At 38.2% G+C, this 20446-nt stretch overlaps 1 protein-coding gene across 8 annotated transcripts in view; it reads right to left on the bottom strand.

Annotated features, from left to right (window-relative positions):
* TPST1 (tyrosylprotein sulfotransferase 1) overlaps positions 1–20446 on the bottom strand; it is a 38436-nt gene that overhangs the window by 1018 nt on the left and 16972 nt on the right. For 5 of the 8 annotated variants that reach the window (XM_071764800.1, XM_071764798.1, XM_071764802.1 and 2 more), the window contains 4 exons: positions 15557–16502; positions 8474–8672; positions 518–568; positions 52–129 (listed from right to left, as the gene is read on the bottom strand). In XM_071764800.1, coding sequence (XP_071620901.1) covers positions 85–129; positions 518–568; positions 8474–8672; positions 15557–16404 — 1143 coding nt within the window. In that variant the 5' untranslated portion in view covers positions 16405–16502 and the 3' untranslated portion in view covers positions 52–84. The remainder of the gene's footprint in view (positions 1–51; positions 130–517; positions 569–8473; positions 8673–15556; positions 16503–20446) is intronic. The other 3 variants (XM_071764796.1, XM_071764799.1, XM_071764803.1) reach the window with 3 other exon arrangements.

Here is a 20446-nt window from a genome sequence, read left to right as displayed (position 1 = left end):
GAAAGATTCAGTGTCCACAGCAAAAAGTTATATTCTGGAAACATGAAACAGAGACTACAGCTGTTGGACTTTACTGATCCATGTTCATTTTATCTTGCCACGAGACTTCCTTTCTACTGTCTTCTTTGGCTGCAACAAAAGAAACCAGTTTTCCTTTTTAATAAATTATTTGTCATTTGAACGAATGGAATAAGCCAAAATGCTCTGCTTGGTAGGATCTGCTGTGTACTCTTCAATCTCTACAGGTAACAAAAGTCATAATCAAAGAGCCCTTTGGCATCCTCAGTCAGAAAACTTGTGGCCATTAGTGTGTCAATGACAATGGCATTTCAAGGGTACCAGATTATGAACTAAAATCTGAAGTTCAATAGCTCAGACAAGCTCTTATCATCTCTAGCTGCCTGTTTTGTTACAATCAAACAGAAAAACAAATTTATGAAGAAGTGGTTTTTAAAGACTGGTTGGGTAACTAACTTGCTGCTACACCTGCAAAAAGGAAACCAATCCAATACTGTACCTGTGGCACTTCTTTAAGAAAGTCAGGAAGCTGAAATTCACCTTTATAGACCTGGAAAAAAAAACAAAAAACAAAAAAACCCAGTATATTACTCAAAGCTAGCATTCATTAGTGTTTGAAATACTAAAGAGTTTAACAGAGGAAAAAAAAGAAAAATTTTACACTTTTAGAGAGTAATATTAATTCTGAAACAACTCTGTTCATAGAAGCAACAAGCAATGAATATCCTCAAAACATACCAACAGCCACAACAAACAAGGGTTTCCACTATCTGACCAATTAGGGAATAAATTGGCAACATACTGTCTTTTCTCTAGAGGATGCTTCTTAAAAGCTGTTCCCTTCTGAGATTAAACTGGGATATGTTCCAAAGGAGGGGGGGAAGTATGCTGTATTATTAAATTATTTTTAAGAAGAAGGATATTCAAAGCTTTACCATCCTTTCTACTGAACCAAAAAGACCAAACACCCTAATTTCATAATTTTTTGTAGTCTTGTGCAGCTGCAATAATATAAAAAATCAAAAGCCATGAACTTACTTAAAACAAAAACAACAATAAAGCCATAAAATGGGACATGTGGCTACCCAGAGTTTGTAAATTGCATCAGAGGAAGAAGATGCAGGAAGTCAAAGGATGCTTATGAACAATATCCATTTTCTTCACTTTCCTATGAACAGATGAGCAGCTTATAAAGAGGTACTGATTTTGTCCATTCGTTGCAGGGCCCCAGGACTGCAGCAGGGTCAGCTCAGAATTTCCTGTCCCAAAGAACCAGGACCCCACAACAGGCTGCAGCTTTACACCCTGTGACTCACATGGAGTGGACTTGGGACCTGGCAGCTCTCAGTATTCTTTTATCACCAGGCTAAACATAATCCTAACAACATATCCTTCACCAAGTCCCAACGTGAGAGCAGGAATTATTATAGACATATATGGCAGAACTCTTTTCCTTACAATACTCCATGTTTTAGATAAAACAGAAAAGCTGAAGCAAAATGATAGGCACAGCTCTTATTTATATTCAGCTGTCATTCCCATGGAAACCTTAATGAAAGCCACACTGGTCAAAAATTCAGCTTATTGTGGCTTACTGGAGCCTAGATATACTATAAATATTTATAAATGAAGGAGAGTATTTCATATTGCCAGCTTCTAACTGAGGCATAAAATGCAGGCTCTGTTCTAGAGAGCAGAAATGGAAATTACAAATCAACAATAGTATCACATCAAAAAATGCTACTGAACAACCTAGGCAAGGTTCAGAAGAAAAAGCAGCATCATTTATTAGACTAGTGGTGATGTTGCATAAAGCAGAAAGGATTCTTCACATTTCCTGGCAAACCACTGCAGTCATTATCTGGGAATTCTTAAAAACAGTTCATCTAGATGATGATGATACATTGTGACCCATTCAGAACCAGAGTGACCAAAATGACATTTGATGACATTTGTCTCTTTGGAAACCTCCTTCTTTCCTTCTCCTGCAATTATGACTTGGTCTGGGATTTTTATTATGTATCTCTAGCTAAAATATACATCTCTTCTAAAAACATTCCCATTCTAACACTCTTTGTAGGACCAGCATTTACTTCTAAGGGAGTGGATTGTGAAGGGATTCATCCATAAAGAAAAACAGTGACACTAATGTCATAGCCTGGAAAGACAGAAAAGTGTTTCAGGGACATTTGATATTATATTCACATGAAATATCACCATTTAAACACCACGATTTATAAAGGCAATTCTAAGCAATGAAGATGGCCCAAGAAGCTTAGGTTTAAACACACAAATGTGCCTCATTTTGGTTCAGAACTGACATTATCTAAAATGCTGGTTTTGTCAAGATTGAGACTATGTAGACACTGGTTTAAATCAGTTCCAAAACCAGTAAGTGCTCACTTTGGAATCAAAACCCAGGGATCAACTGCAATCCAGAAAATCTAAAAAACAATGACTACATCTGCAGCCAAAGAAATTAAGAGGCTTCAGATTCAAAATGATTTTCTGAGCAATTTCTAAATCTACAACACATTATTCAGAAAGTGGCAGCAGAGAGGCATAGCAGGAATGGTTTCCAGTCTAAGCAGGAATTCAGTAAAATTGAGCAGAAATGGTGTTTACCATTTCTAAGGGAATTATTTTGCAAGTCCAAATGGATTTCCAAAGGCAGGGGGGAAGGGATTTTAATCGGTTCGTTGCTCACTGCTGGCAGTATTCAAGCTATTCTATTTAAAAAGACAAAACACATTCTTATAGCCAAACTAAATGCATATTATTTGCAAAAAGAGATGAGAAAACAAGTTTCACATCTAGTTGTATGAGAAAACCCTTATAAATACAAAAGGAAAACTTCAGAACAGAAATGTAACTCAGAAGTGTAACCTATAATTCATCTTTAGAGAAGATTAAAGCATTCTTCTTCACCCACTTTCAAGCCTGGATTAGAAATAGTCACATTATGTTTAGTCAGTTCCAGTACACAAGGATAATGGGTCTTTTTGTCTAAAAGTTAGGCTGCAACTAAGTATACTTGGGCTTGGTACATTTTCAAAACACCAAAGTAGCAGAGTACAAAGCTATTGATGTTTCTTGTGGAGGAAAAATAACGGGGGCAACAAAAGCAGACCAGACCCCCTTTCTAAAAACAATCCTTTACTGCACAGTGCATGGAGGTTCCCTCATCTTGCTCTTCCAGACTTTCCTTCACTTTTAAGGAAGCTTACAAGGCTTACACAACTCTTCACCTCTTTGATGGAACTGCCAAGAAAGGGGATATGTGAGATGTAAATATTTACCCAGTAGGAACAACACAGAGAGTAAGGTTTTAGAATGTCTGCCAAAAGGCAGTTTGTAACCATACCTAATTTTGTATTTTGTTTGCTAATAACTCTGTGTGCTTTACTCATCATATATATATGCAGAATTGATTTTTTTAAAAATAGAAGATATCAGCACCTCTGGAGAAAAAAAACAAAGCAGTTGAAAATCCATCTGGAAGAAACACCCATGAAGGAGAGTATTAAATTTAAAGAACACTGAGAAAGTTTGTGCTGTTGGTTGTCAGAAGACAGATGAAATAAACCCCCCAATTTTGGTTTTAAATATCAGACAAAATGCTCACAAAGCCAAATGTCTTTATTCTTAATTAGGTTAACCAGTGGAAAATGAGATGTAATGCCTATTTTTCTAAGCTACGTGAGCAGCATACACCCCCCCCCAGGTACCCATCTTTGAGAAAACAACATTATTCTCATGTATTGGTACAAATATACCTCACACCCTTTATCATAGATTGCTTTTGTCTTTAAAGCCTCACACGTAAAAATCTTGAAATCATGATTGTTGTGGACATCTCAACTCTTAACAGCAGGAAACGTTTCCTCACAATTTAAAACAGGCACAAAACAGGAGTTAATCCATCTCCAGTTTTTCCTCTAAATGTTCCTGCAGAAAATACCATCAAGAGAACACGAAACAGAGACAGAGAACAGCTTTTAGGTCTGATTAGAAGAAGCCACATGTACTTTCAACAGTCCTGATGAAAACCATAGCTTCTTCTATAGAGTTCTGTACACTTCTGCCTCTTGATCTCTCCAGGGCAAGGAACATAACTTCTTCATGAAGAAGTTAAAAGAAATGACTGGACCATGTATTCCAAGCATACAAATTCATTTAGTGGTAAGTACGTGCCAAAGAAAATCTGATGTAATACGTTACAGATGTGAAAGGAAACCACTCAGCCAATCATAACAGAGCAAGAAGCCAGTTTCTACTGGGCATAAGTCAGAATCTTGCAGTTACAAGCTGTTCTCCACTTTTTTCTGTTAAATCACTGACAAAGTTTCACACAAGCTCCCAGTATTGATAAGGACTTATCAGACACTCTTCTAACATGGAGTGATTCTGCTTTTGTAATTCATCATATAGTGAGTGGGATACCAGTCCAGACAGCTTAATTATTTGCATATTAAGACTTTTTAGTTACAGGATGTTATTTTCCTTTATGTTCAGGATGTAAAATTTGTTAAAACTCTAGGAAAAAAAAAGTTATATATCTGTAAGGAAGGGACCCTTGCAACCATTATAATAAAACAGAGACCAGCAACAGACTTTAAAAAAAAATATAAGAGCACAATTCTGAAGTCACTGAGTAACTAAAATTGGCTCTTGAGGTCACACACAGACTTCTGCTGAATAGTGAACTATTTGGACCTTGTTCTCTCTGCTCTGTGCTCCTTAACCAAGACAAGATAAAGTGTCCTTAAAGATAATATTGTCAGGCCTAACATAAAGCAGATAAACATAAAGTTAGATACTGACAGAGATGTGTTATTTCCTAACACCACATAGCACTTGGAGACAGAGTCAGAAGAGACAAAGTTACATATCATGCTCTGTTGCTTCTTAAAATAGAACCAGAACTAAAATTACAAGATTACTGCATCTTATTTTTTTTTGTGCTGTATTATAAGAGCATGGAAAAAACAGCCTAATAATTTTTGTGTCCTAAGCAGGTAACATTAAAGTGAGAAAATCAAAATTTCAAAGAGCATATTGTTTTCCTTGCACTATAAAATTCTTTTAATCACACAAAATGAATTCACCCTAGCAACATGAGCTAATTTGTTTGTTTCTTAACATATCTGATAGCAGTGAACTAGATGACAAAGTGGTGTTCTGTCTTTACTGGCAGGGAAGATTCTGGCTCCACCTAACTTCCATGGTATGTATAGGGCTTCCACCCTATTAAAACTTCCACAAGAAATTTAAGCCAACATTACATACCCCCCACAAAACTGTTAAATTCCCCCCCTCAAGCCCAGACCAAAAAGGAAATAATAATAATAATAAATAAATAAATCAGCCTTTCTCCCTTGCCATTGCTTTCTATGACAGGCAATTTCCTTCATCTGAAGTGCCAGCTCACACCGTATTAAATGGACCAAGAAATGACAACAGGATCTGAGTAGCAAGTGCCAGATAAATGAACATCATTTCAGGTTTGTCACTCTAAGGGGTTACTATACTAACACAGTTCAGCTTCAGAAGTCTAAACTTTGTCTATTTTCAATGAATAAAATTCAAGTTCTCTGCTCAGTTTCAAGTTCTCAGAGACCAGAAATATAATAGAAAAGCTTCCAAACACAAAGTGAAGCAATAAACAGTTACAAGCAAGACTGATATAATCTTATTATGTACTGAAGAGTAACCTTGGAATGCTTTTATTTGGATAGCTTCATTTCCAACAATATATGAATTAAAAAAAATCTATGAAAGACTATCCCACATTAAATTTAAAAAGGGAGAAAGAACAAAAGTAGTGCTATAACAATTTACAGATTCAGCAGCTTGGAGTATGCAATAACACACTGGACTTGGCAAGTGCTAGTTACTGAAGGCTGGAAAAAAATAAAGAAATAATATTTTTTCAAAACAAATTATCTATTCTCCAAGCATCAGTAGCAAGAAATAAATTAGCATTTGTTCGTAGGATAGAAAGGGAATCCTGCAGACTGCTATCCCTGATGGGCTAAACTGTTCACACATAACAAACAGTTCCCTCTTTCTCCTCCCTGCCACCCACACTTTCTCCAGACACCTTAAAGTCTTCTGAAATATCTGCTCCCTGTCTCTAAAATAATAATTTTAAAAGGCATGGGGAAAAAAGAAAAGTATTTTTCAGAAGTGAGTCAGCTCCTACTGATCACCCACCAGAATATTATTTATCTCAAATTATGCTTGGTTTGAGGCCAAGCTCAGTGGCCAGCATTTGGCAATTTACCACACAAGATACTCAATGATCTGGAAGCCACTTCTGGGACTTACAGAGGGTGTTGAGCCTGCAGAATGCAGCAACCTAAGCAGCAAACCCATCTGGGAGTTGGGAAACCTTTAATCTTGAGACCCTAGGAAGGCAGGACATCAGTGTTTCCATAGTCACAGAGAAAGACAGAGGACCCAGTGGTGTGAGCAGGGATTTGCTGGGAACCAGCTGGGAGGAAACAAAGCAAAGTGACAGGGGAGGAATTTAAGCTCTCAAACACAAACCCAAACACTGATTTAATGCATCGTTTTAAAGGCTCCTTGGGGTACAGGGCATTTGAGAACCTCTTGTTTCTCCATTTTCAAAAGGAATATAGTAAGTTTTCAAGATTAGCCATCTTCAGTAAATTTGCTTTTTTTTTTTGGACTGTAGTCTTAATTCAGGACATGACCCTCATTTTATCTAGAAAACCATAGATGCAAAAGTAGTTATGTTAAAGAACAAGTGACTAGGACAATATATATACTGGGTACTACAATAAGTAATAAAGTTAAAATGCTATCTTGGGGTGCAAGTAAAACTATTAAATTAAAACAGCAGTCAAAATACTAACAAGTGCTCCATATGTCTGCAATATTTGCATCAGCTATTTGACAGAGAACTCCAGTTTTCCAGGGCTCTTTTTAACCTTAGTAAACAAACCAATTATGCTTCAAAGCAAACTTGTCAAAAACCCTCAATGCACTTCAGCCTTTTAAATTAACCTTTAATTTTTTAAAGGTATGCTTGTGGTTTTGTCTATTACCCAAGTTTCTCTCCTGCATTCTAATCTGAAACAGATTTCAAGAAGCTCCCCAACAGTAAGCAACTGAAACCCATACAACTTTTTCAACTCCAACTGAGCCTGCCATATAGGTAGAGGCTTCAGAAAGGTCACCAAACAGCAAAAACATTTAAATTGTGTTAGTAAGAGATGATCCACCTTAAATTATTGCACTACAATACAAATGTGGATCTGAGTCATTCTTTTCTTGTACATAGGGGTAGGTGTATGAGGATTTTGTTTTCAAGGTTCCATGAAGTAGTACTGAACATTTTTTTTTTAAAGGGGTGAAAAGAGTTTGTTTGTGAGCCTCTTAAAGCCAGTAACTACCAGTAAACCTATAAAATGCTAACCACTACTCCTAGCAGAGAACATGGAGTTACCTTCTCCATGCTGAGGTAACAACTGTTGAAACAGTCACCCTGCCATCCTGTAATATATTTACAGGATGATCAACTGTTTAATAAAGATTTCCCAAGGAGGGCTTCTAAAAAGAAATAATTCAAAAATGTTTAGAGACTCCACAAAAACATTTGTTTCATTAGTATTTAGCCCATCAGCATACTAATTTTTTTAGTATTGGAAGCCTAGTGAAAGCCAGTTCTTTTAAATTGTTTGATTCAATTTTTCCAATTACTGCTTTGCTGCAGCAGCAAAATAAAGTATACATTCTCAAAAGAACAAAAGTAAAGAGTTAATTATTCTTATTTCAAACAATGGTAATGAGCTTTTCAATGGATACCTCCAGGGATAAACAGCTGTATGGTCTAATTACTCAAATTCCAACAACATTAACTTCAGACTAAAATCCTTTAGGTTAATCAGCACCAGGCCTTCCTCCATCTTTTGTTTGTTCTACAAAGGACAGCAAAGAATTGGAAATGTGGCATTGTGATCATCTTGAGCCATTTTCCATGGGTCACTTTTCAAATTCTACCAAGTACTTGTAGTATAATTTTGTGGCAGAGTTTCTGCCAACCCTCATGCATAAAAAGCTGAGGTCATTAATCAAGTTTGATTCCCAGACAAGGAAAATAGCTTTTTTTCCACTATTAACTAGGTCCTCAAATATCTGGACAATTCTCAAGAGGTACAGCTACGTACACCAAAGAACACAGCTCAAGCCTGGGACTGGGGTAAAGGAACAAGAACCAAACTGAAGACAAAGGGCAGGAGCCAGACCTTCAGTGCTTAAGGTCCCACAGCATTCTTCTGTCTTCCCTCCCATGGCGAGGGAATCATATTGCTGAGTATTAAAAGGTATTAAAACAGACTTTAAAAAAAACCAAACAAACCACAAAACTCTTCCACTCTATAGTTCACACCCATTTGGTCAGTAATTAAATAATACACAACCCCCTTACCCTCCTTGTGTTTTCCACTACTTTTTGATCTGGCTTTCCATAGTTTGGTGGGTTGGCATATGGATCATAACCCAGTTTTGCCAGCATGGGTGCAATCACTGGCATGTCTTGCAGGACATCAGCAGGTATCTTCCCAACCCACTTTGACAATGCTTCCACATTGACTGGCTTGATTACTTGGTCAGTAGATCTTTCAACTCTGTGGAGAGAAAAAGAAAGGTTGCTTTGCACTCTCACCAATACTTGCTTCTTTCTCACTAGCATTAAGACTCAGAAAAAAAAAAAAATCCGTCAGAACAAACTTTCTTCTTTCCTCTCACAAAATTTCATGGTTGTACAGAGCTGATGGAAGTAAAATTTTACTACATAAGGATAAAATAACTACTAAAACATTCATGCATGCTTTCTGGTTTAGGCTCTCACACAGAATGTGCTGAAGCAAGTTTTTTTACATGAAGGCAGTAGTGAAAGCCAAAGAAATGATAATTGAAAAGGATGCATACACCTACATATAAAGCTGTTTTCCCACTGGCATATTCCCACATTTCCTGTTTCATCATCTTAAATGCTCTTAAAAGTTGTATTCTAAATTAAAGTCAATGTGCCATTTATCTTCTGTGACTACAACTAAACTTTTTTAAATGAGAGAGACCTATGAAAAGGGCAGAAAGATACAGATTGCAATAGCATTTTTCATAGCCATTCCTTAACTGATTTTCAGTCATGACACTTTTTTTAAATGGCAAGTACATAATCATTGCAGTGTCATATGTAAAATATTTGGAATCAACACTCCTGCATTCTTGCACCCCAGATTTTATTGATTTCTTTTCAGAGGAAGCAATCTGGCATCACTTCATACAGACACACACATTTCTTTTAGACTACAAAATATACAAATTCTTTATGGTATTTATTTCTGAACCAGGACAGCAGGACTCACAACAAGCTGAGTAACTTAAAACTCCCCAAACCTTCTTCTGAATTTTTTTTTCATGTGAAAAAGAACACAAGCATTTTGGATATCAAGGCTCATTTTTCTTTTAAAGCAAGTGAAAAAACTGTAAATGCAAGATGCCTAAAGGAATATTTACACCTGAATTGCAAGCAATGCCACAAGGTGTGTCACTGTATCAGTAACTTCTGCTGGCAAGCTGTACCTCCCTGAAATCTGATGCTGAGCATACAGCTGTCACAGCCACTTGCAACCATCATTCTTCCCAGGACTTACATCATTAAAAACTGTGATCTCTAAAAGTTCTACAACCAGAAAACAAAACTGTTATAATTTAAAGTATGCAGTGTAATACCAGTGCCTCATCTAGACAATATAAAGAATGAGAATACCAAGATTCAAATTAATTCTCAAGCAGACAATACTTCAGTTACACAGAACCACAGAATGTGAGAAAACATCTTCTGAGAAAAATAAATGGAAATTTCCTGAAATAGTCCTTAGAGTTTCCCAGACCAGAAGCCTGAGCTTGTGAAATTGCTCTCTAGAGTGACATCAGCTTACAAGAGGAATAAGTTTGATTACAGTTATCCAATTAACCTCATGAATCCAAGAAGAGGCTGAAGTACTGTTGCACATTAGACAAATATAAAATCAATAGCAAGAGGCTTCCCATTCAGATGCCTAAGTACTGTGCAATGGCAGCCTTAAATTACAAACTGTGTGCATGACTGCCAGTCACTAACTCAATTTGATCTTAACACCAGTCTTTACCTTGTCATCCCCTTTTTCTTGTCCTTATAGCTGAAATTGTTTCAGGACAGAGGAAGGAAGTTAGTCATACAATGATGGAAGGTCAGACACTTCTGTACTTTGAACACAATCAACAAAGAACAAACCAGACAGGGAAATAGTCACCCATGGGGAAATTGTCTTGGCAAACTGGGTCTTCAGATTGCTGCAGAAGGTGTTTAGTGGAAGCTGGTAAGCACCTGACAAACACAAACTGTAAGACAAACCCCAGAATTTACAACTTTACTCCCTTAAGCCATTTTCAGTAGCACAAACTGAATATAGGAACTCAGAATGGGATTTTGGGACCAGGGGGCTGCAGCTGAGTCTCAGCCATCCTGAAGGCCACTGGCCTGAGATCACAGCAAAGGTCTGAGGTCTGCACAGCAAACTAAGAAGCCTGGGCACTGCCTTTTTGATCCTTACAATTAGCAGATGATATCTGACATATCAAATTAGCCAGAATACAGAGTTGAGTTTCAGTTGTTCAACATGGCAAGTCAGGAGTCTGTAGAACCATTAGAACCATGGTTCCCTTCAGTTCAAAAAAGATTTCCAGCAGGTGTTCTAAAAGTAGAAGGCTTATGGCCCTCCTGCTCCCAGAGCCAGCCAAGCCCAAAATACTTTCACCAAAACTGTACATTGATTCAACTGTTTAAAATAAGGGTTATGCTGTGAGAATCAGGTGATGGGTTTGATTGATAGCTTATCAGAACCCCAGAACCACAGGTGCTGTACATCAATTAGAACCTCAATTAGAACATGTATAAATTCCTGAAGTAAAGGCAGATTTAAAATGTGTTTTCCTTCAATGTAATTTTAGCATTTAGAAACAAAAAGGTCAGCAGGAAACATTTCCTGGTGATTAATACCTGGCAAGAGATAAGCACAGAACTACATTTAGCTGTTCCTAGGCACCAAGTCAATAAAACACTACAGAGCATTTGGTTTTCTGTTCAAATCCTTTTCTGTCCTTTTCAGTAAGGTGGGAAGAAGAGGAAAACACAATTTCTGGGAAAGATTCTTCAGCCCAAAGAACATCCGAGGAGTGCCGGGGAACACAGAAAGGAGAAAAACACACCCAAAAAGCCAAACAGAGCAAAACAAGGGGAAACATACCAAGTCTTGCCAGATTTATGCATGATGTATTTGCATATGCAAATGTTGCCTGGTCCGTGCTTCCAGGTTTCACTGCAAAACTGCAGGAACCTTTTCAGCTTTGAAAGCACAAAACACAGGGCTCATCCCAAATCCTTCTACATCTGTCCTAGAATCAGATGAAAGGTATGTATGAAGAACAGTATATTCTGAAGTAATTTTACCTAGACAGCTCTTTCCATAATAAGCCTAATAAAAACTGCTATAAAAGGGCTGACTTTTCTTTGCATCAGTGGTCAGCACAGCTGTTTTCAGTTAGGAGGCAAATGCCAGAGCTATATTAACAATAGTAGTTCTAGCATGTAGCCCAGCCATAACACATTCCTCCAGCAGCCACGTTGGCAGTGACTTCAAACCACAGGTTTCCTGCTACTACAAATTCTGTGGTGCACATCCCTAAACCTATGCAGTGCTTCTTCTTGCAGCTGGATAAAAACCAAAATAAAGGGCAAAGATCCTAAGTAAAACAGTAAAATAATGAGGCTAAAGCTTTATCAGCAACAGAAAAAGTAAGGATTACTGGGCAGATGCAGAAGAGAATAAGGCAGCTACAGTATCCTCAAATGAAGCAGCCAGGGGAACAGATTCAGTTCTTGAATACAGACTGTTCAGTATCTAACACTGCTATTAACAGACTGTTGCATAAGAGTTTGAGTGTGGAATAAGAGAAAACTGAAGTCAACTCACTGCCTGAAGAATTCTGCAAGCCACTGGGTAACTGACTTATTTCCAGAAGTGAAACTCTCTATGGAACTGAAAAGAAAACACTTTACACTGACCTACAGCCTTGTTCACAGATTTCATTTGATGTAGTTAATTTTTATTTCAGATGAGTTAAAAATATATTCTTAAACATTCACTTTCTGTTACCAGATAATAGCATCAATACATAGATTTTTTGGCAATATTGCAATCTCTTGCTCAAAGTTTTTAAAAATATTTCAAGACAACAAACTCTTGTCAGATTTCTTTTCAAAAACTCTCCAACAGTTAAATCACACGCAGGCATTTTATGCTGGACCTGATTTGAGCAGGTATTGTGCCTCTGAAGTGGAATCTGTCTGAAAGGCTACAAGGTGAGTGGAAGATGACTGAGGCAGGTTTCTCTCCTCACTTTAAGTCTTTAGATTTGAGGTTTTCTGCCCTATCCAACACTTTGCAGACAACCAGGAAACTAATTCTATCTAGATCTTCATACTCTCCCTTCCACGCTACACAGGGTAGGCCTATGTGGGGGAATCTTTTAAACATTCTGATACAAACCATTTTGCTACTTGTGATATCCTCCTCCTGCCAGTAAATAGTGTAATAACATTGTGAAACAGCCTGACAGGCATATGGTAGAGTAAAGCCTTGTGAGTTGAAATAAACAGCAGTGTTCTGAATTTTCTTAGGTGATCTCTGAAGAGATCTTCAGCACTGTTCCTTCAGGTAGCTGGATGGGAGAAAGCTGCTCATCAGAATATGGAGCTCCACTGCTCCAAAGTGTTGTTTCAGCTGAATGCAGGCAGTATTCCCTCTGTGAAGTAAAGAGCTCCCCCCTATAAGCCTGAATAAAAATTCTAAGTTATAAGAGCACAACACTGGTTAGAACCTGGCCCAGAATTTAACAGCCATGCACACCCAAGGCCATTAAGAATTTTGCTGCAGCTGAGAACAAGCTAAATGCAACTTGATAGAAGGCAAACTAGAATCTAAAGCAAGGTAAGTTTCTTCAACTGTCAGAATCTGATAAAGTGCCTGTGGCAGACTAAAGTTCTTGGTAAGCTACCCAGAAAGCATCTTTTCAAAGAATAAATTCTCTGCCCTGGGCAAAGACACCCCCCCTCCCAGCCAAGCAGTGTCCCTGTCCCCCACAATCTGCTGCACACAAGAGGGCAGTGAGGAGCTGGGGATGCCAAGAGCAGGAGGTTTTAAATGCACAAGAAAATAAAAAATTAGGGAAACTCAACCTCCACCAGCACAATTTCAATTAGTATCATATAAATACACAAAACAGACACTCAAGATAGAGAATTTCATAATCACTGTTTTGTTATTGGGTTTTTTTTTTCCCTGCAGACCTTAAAAGACTGAGTCACTGAAATAATTATCAAATTATAAAGGTCTCTTGCAACTGAAAAACAAATCTCCCCATTTATTTCGAGGGTATTTGGTTAGATAAACACCAACAGACGTAACACTAATAAACCATTCTTTTTCTACTATTGCCAATGCCTTCTGAAATAATAAATTACTTTCACATATCATCTCAGAGACAACAAAAGCATAAAGAACTCCATGAACAGATTGAACTGATGAGGGTCACAAGAATACTTTCATACTCATTTATCTTATATTTTAAAGTTTGATTAGAAAATAAATCATGAAGCAACATCTTATTTTCAACAATGCATTTGCTTAGTTTTTAGAGACATGAAAAGTATTCTCATCTCCTCACATCCCAGTCTACCAAACTTTGCAAGAAATATTACTTGAAACTATTAATTCAGCCAGGCTACTGAGTTTTATAGTATAGAGGTTCATCAATTTTAAAAACACTAATCTGGAAGTTATAAGGTAGTGATACTTTTCTAGAATTGGCATTATGCACAATTTTCTAGAATTGCACATTATGCATACAGGAGATTTTACAGGAACTTGGCACCCACCTATTTATATCAGTAAAAGTGAGCTCACCCCCCATCAGCTGCCACTGTGAAGCAGTAACATGATACAGAGAACTAAAAAGAAGCTCAGACACAGATAAAGCTGACACAGACCTACAGTAGTGCCCTGCTTCGGGTTAAGTGGCAGAAAGCTTCAATCTGCTAATGAACAATATCACTAAAAAAATGTTGAGATGGCTTCCTGAGAGCTCTGTGATCACAGTGGTGGTGGCTGTGCTTCTTCACTGGAAATGGTGATGTGAAACCTCCAGATTTATAACCATTATGTGAGTTTTAAATTCTCTTTCTAGATGCTGATTAAAAAATACTGATTTGTTTTACATCATAATCCTCTATATTAAAAAATCCACATAGCCACTTCCTTAGCCATTAAAAAAACAAGATTTCCCAATTTTTACTTCTCAAAACTGTAGGTTTGGGGTGTTGTTTTCTTTTTTTAAATTTAAAAACAAACAAATCACTCTGTAATTCAACAGTTTGATTTGTCTCTACCCATCCTGGACTGCTTGCTTGTGCCTCTGTTACACTGAAGCACTTGGAAAGTGATGAATATTCAAAAAACAGAAACCAAGGAATTTAACTGGCCATGCCTCACTGCTGGAATAGGGCTTTCAAATCAGTATTTTGGAAACATAAACATGACAAACTGGTAGATGATTGTCATAGGAAAAAAAAAAAAAGAAGAGGGATTCAAACATTCACACTGTTCCTCCCCATAAAGACCAGTCAGCTTCCATCTCAGAAGTTCCCCTATATATAACAGCCAAGAAACCAAAAAGAGGAGTTTAACTGGAGCATTAACTAGCTGTTTTGGGGCTTTTTCCACCCCCCCCCCCCAATACCTATCTGGGTTTTCTAAGCATAGCTGCATTTTAGTTTCTGGAAGTAACTAAGTCAGCTGCACAGATGGCATGACAGAGTACTGAGAGATTTGCTTACAGCAAGGTTAATTTTTATTCAAAATGCTTGTCCTTTTAGGAGCACATGCCAACTCAAAAGAACGCCAATTCTGCTTTCTATTTTGTTGGAACAGTTTCTCAAGTTTCCTGGAAGAGTGTGTTCTTGGCAAATGCAACTCAAAGACCATTTTTGCACTGACAACAATACTTAATTTTCTGAAATCAAACGATGATCTTGCTAGGATGAATAACACCAGTCTAAATAAAAAAGGCAGGCTTTATTTTGGGACACAGGGAAAAGCAAAGCTGCATTGGCAGAAAGGCTGAGAGTAGACACTGAAACTAGACTGATCAGGAATTAAAGGTTTGTTCATATGCTCCATGAACATGTATTACTGAGACAATAATTTAGCAGGAACAACCTGAGACTGCAAACTGTTAGTTAGCAATCATTCTTCCTTTCCAGACAAGCTGCATGAGAAATAGGCTTCCCGAAACATCATTAGCTCCTTACAAACTGAAACAAAGTTACAAGTAACCTTTTATACGCAAAACATACTATTTTACCTCTTAGACCGAGACAAGGTAAAGGAAGAGTGTTCATACTCACTTTGAAAGAGAAACACCCCCTGCTTTTCCAATCATTTCTTCATGGTGCAGCACTGCTTGGTTCCATGGGATGCGAAGAAACTTTAAGAGAGTTCTCATCCACCTTTCTGGATGCAGCACGAGTTGTTCATAGTGTACCAGCATGCACCTTTCAAAACCGACCTCCATACACTGGTTATACATAGTTTCTATAGCACGGTTCCACTTGGTCAAGCAGTCCCTGTAGCTGTTAAGGTCAAACCCAGCTATTGTCACTTTTCTAGAGATCATGGAATGCACGGATGCACGGCCATCCCGTACCATGAGGAGAAATTTGGCATTGGGGAAAATCCTAGCAAGATAAGTTAGGGATTTTAAAGCAAAAGGATCTTTGTTACACAAATAGGGAGCAGGCTCTCCGTGTTTCACAATGATTTCCAATAAAAATGCTTGCATGGCTGAGTCCAGAACTTCATCTGTGACTCCAGCTTCATCCAGCCGGATCTTCTCTTTGCTTGACCGAGCCCACATCTGCTTCACTGCCAGGATCCGGGGGATCACCCTGGTCTCCTCCCCACATCGGATATCGGGATGGGCATCGAGCATGGCACGCATCAAGGTAGTGCCACTTCGAGGTACTCCTCCAATAAATATCAAAGGCATGTCTTTGTTGTAAGCAAAGGTTTTGCTTGCATTTGCACTGGCAGCAAATGTTCTAACTGTGCTTCTCACACTTTCCATCCTCACGGGCTGGCTGCGTTCTTCTATTCGATGGTGACACTCCATGGCGTGCTGGCCCAGATAAAACACTGTCACTGAGCTGATCACCAGGCACGCCAGCAGCAAGTTCTGCTTGAGTTTGCCAACCATTTTGGTAAAGGCTGTCACTTCAAAACAAGGAGTCCTTCTATTTCAAATTATCTTCTAGTTCAGATGCCATGGGAGTCCTATTCAAAATAAATTAAGGTCTGGCAAGGGGGGAAAAAACAAACGTTTAGAACTTCAGGAACTACTACGAGAAATCAACAACAGAAAGCCCTGACAGCATTCAATAAAATTATTGTCTCCTGGTGTTGCATTAAAACCAGTAAAGGCGAAGTCTAAACATAATCAGGCCAGAATAAAAAGCCTTTATGTTTGTTTACCCACAGCAGCAACACAAAATGCAACTAAATTCAGGACCAGGATTACTATTTACATGGAAGTTCTTTGATACATTTTAACAACATAGTTGAAAGAACTCGAGCACTGGATAGCTAGATTCACAGGCAAGCGAAGATATAATTTACACACAGTAGAAAAGTAATTATTTAGTAAACACTCTTTTTTTATTAAGTGAGGTTTTATAGCAGAAAAAACAAACAAAAAAAAAAGCTATGTTGCAACACTGACAGTGCCCAATTTTTGACCAAGGCTTTTAAGAAAAGCAATTTATGGAAAGTAAGGGAAACTTCAATTTTTACTTCATGGGAAGCTTTGATTAAAGAAGTGTATAGTCATTAAAAACTACAAAAAGTGTAGTCTTTAAAAACTACCAACACAATCCAGAATTAAAGTTGACTATAATCAGGCTTGATTTAAATAAAAGCGAGAAGAATAAACTCACGGCAACTTCAAAATTTTCATCCATCCCAGTACTCAGAAAACACAAAGCAGGATATAAAAAAGAAAACTATTTATTTCATCCTAACATCTTTCTTTATTGTTTCCTTTCTGTAAAATTTGGCCCCTAGAGATATTTCTCTCAAAAAACAAACAAAACAAGGCAAACAAAAAAAAACCCCGACCCCACAGACCAACAAAAAAACCACACACACAAAAAAAAGAAAAAACACATCTTGTTCTCAATAAGTATCCCAAGGAAAAAATTATGCAAGGCTTTGCTCAAATCACATAATAAAGCTTTGCCAGAACAAAGTATATATGGCATTCTACCTTCAAACAATGTTTGGATTCCTGTTAAGCAGTGCTGGTGAGCTGGCTCTTTTTTGAAGTCTCCTCTACACCATCCAGGTAAGTCTGCATTTTTGCTTGTATGACAAGGGTCTTTCCCCTCCAAGATAAACGTAACACTTCAGAGTTAAGAATTTGAATTTATGGCTCCTACACAGAAAGGTTTATGGCAAGAACCCAACACTTAGATAAATCTCCTACACTGCTGCTGGGATGACTTCATCTGTTCATGCCAAGCTCTATCCTGTATCTATATTTTTTCTGTTCCTAGCAGTTAATGTACAGACAGCTGTTTTTCCTGTATACTGCAGCTCAACAGCTTTGAATTTTCAGATAAGGTAGGCTGAAAACTGACTCCTCCTCTCAAAATGTAAATGAAATTAGTAATCTAACAGAAATTTTAAATATGAGCTTGCTTTTCAGAGCTGAAATAACTCACTGAACAGTGTGAATCACAGATGCTTTTAAGTGTAAGGAGCTCCAAGTACTGAGGTACCACCAACTTTATAAGTGACTGACATCCTCAGAGCTTTTCCATCTCTGTCAGTGATACAAGACACATTCCTTAATGAAGAACATGTTCTTATCCACTGAACCTCTTCCTCCAGGCAAATCCAGTCACCAAATCAGAAATTCTCAAGCCCCCATCTGAGCAAGTCTCTCCAGACCTGGCCCTCAGCAAGCCCCTGGCCTCCACAAGCTGGTGAGGGGTGGATGCAGCTCCCTCCTGGGAAATCAGTGCCTTGCACTTACTCTTTAAAATTTTAATTACATCTTTACTGTACCTAAAAGTCAGTACTCATTTCAGAGAGGAATTAACACCACAGAAACAGTGTTTTGCCCCAGAGAAAATAAGACTTACAAATACTTACACTTCATATAATCCCTAGCATTATTCAGTTTGAGTAAATTCCATACAAAAAAAGCACCCCAAAAAATACCAAACCAAGCCAAAAGAAACAAACCCAGAACTCAGCCCTCCCTCAAAAGAAAACAACCAATCAAAACCTCAAAAACAACCAAGCAAAAAAAAAAAAAACCTCCAGAGAAATTTTCATCTTCCAAACTAAAAACTACTCCTTGAAGATGTTAAGGTTTCCCAAATGCAAAAATTAAGCAACTGATCATTAGAGAAAAGCATATCAAAACAAAGTGCTTCAGTTCTGATCATTTATACTACAATAACACTTAAATAACAAACCAAAAACCAGCACCAGCTTCCAGAACCAAGCAGCATTGGAGGAAAAAGCCCATGGCCAGCAGGCTGAACCCCTCAGTGCCCAGGCAGGGTGAGGCTGGGTGCTGGGTGACTCACTCTCAACTCCAGCTGTGCTCACAAATCCACTCTGCAGCCTGCCAGGAGGTTTCCTAAATTGCTCTACAAAAAAACCCCACACACAAACCCAGCACATTTTCATTTGATGCAGTAATCTTTTGATAAATTCAAGGATACTTAAGGCTGAAAGACCATAAAAGCTGTTATTAAGCTGTCCCACAACCTTCTGTAGCGTTTTCTTTCCTGGAAGCAATACCTGGAGCGTGCAATTGCCAGAAACTGCAGCTTTGTACATCAGAAAACCCACAGAGGAGCAGTCAAACAGCCCCTCTCAGCAAACTGCTCTATTCCACAAGTCAGCAAACTCCCTTCTGTGCCTGATGTTACAGATAAAGCTCTTTGGGACAAGTATGACACAGGGAAGTCACTGCCCTTCTAGCAGCTTGCAAACAAACCCCACCTTCTCCCTGCTCTACATGAGTAAGTGCTCTGGATCACATCTGTCAACCTGAGGGATTACTACAGATCATTAATGTTCTGCTGTTAACAGGAACTAAATTGACAGCATTTAAAAATCACAGCAAGGCAAATGGTGATCCCTTGTCAGCATGTAAGGAGAGCTTTGAAAAATTGTGGCCTTGTTACTCACTGTGACCTGGTAAAAGGAAAGTGCCACTCTACATAAAAATACAGACAACTCTTAAGGGAAAAAAAACACCAACCCCCCCCCCCCAAAAACCCCAAACCCTAAAAAAAATACCTAAAAACCCCCAAAAAAACACAGACTTCCCCCTCCCAACAACTCAGTCATAAACTGAGGCACATGAAGATTACTACAATGGTAGAGAGGTCCTTAAACATTTTAATTCTTCTAGGAATTTGCTGCTAAAGTTTCAGTACAAGAAAAAGCAACTAAACAGAAGTGTGAATAGCTGAACTTTATTCCCAGAAAAGTCAGGCTTATGAATCAGCCACGTGAAGATGTTTGCAAAGCAAAATGAGTGCTTTGTTTCCTTCTTCAGCACACACATACCCTCTTCTCCCCTCTTCCCTCCCCCTACAGCCAGGGGGTCAAGACCTTTTTTCCTCAAGTTCTTCCAAAATATGTTGAAGACTTTTAGCTTAGTCAAGAGGAAAGTCATTCAGTTGTATTTTATGTTAGAACAGTTTAGGGTTTGTTGTCGTTTAAAGCATTCCCTGCCAGGGGAAGAAAGATGATCCATTACCACCCAGTAATAAGCAATCCTCATAAGCTCTTGAGCTCAGGCTTTCACTTTGGAAGCTGGAAGAGTGATGATGCAGTTCATACTACTGGAAAGTTGTCCCTCCCCTCAAATAGTCCTAAGAAGCCCTTGCATACAACATTAAGTCTTTCAGCATTCTTAAATGAAAGCTAAAGAAATTCCATAAAACCTTTCCTTCAATGAGCTGCTATGTTTCTGGTTGGTTGTGCTTGTTCACCACAAAGAAGATTGCATAGGAAAGCCAACAGTTACATGGTAATGGTATAGCACAACACCAAGGAACACGACTGAAAAATTTGCAGTGTACCACTTCAAGAAGCTCTCCAAACCATCATAGGCTCATTTAGAAGTCTGTTCCAAAAATTAAGTATTCAAGCAGCATTTTTAAGCCTTTGAAGCAGTGCTTGCACAATCACCTTAATGATTTCCCCACAGACCA

This window comes from Heliangelus exortis, chromosome 21, assembly GCF_036169615.1.
Source record: "Heliangelus exortis chromosome 21, bHelExo1.hap1, whole genome shotgun sequence".
Classification (NCBI taxonomy): domain Eukaryota; kingdom Metazoa; phylum Chordata; class Aves; order Apodiformes; family Trochilidae; genus Heliangelus; species Heliangelus exortis.
The sequence above is the reverse complement of the archived record's forward strand: the minus strand, read 5'-3'. Positions and strand labels throughout refer to the sequence as shown.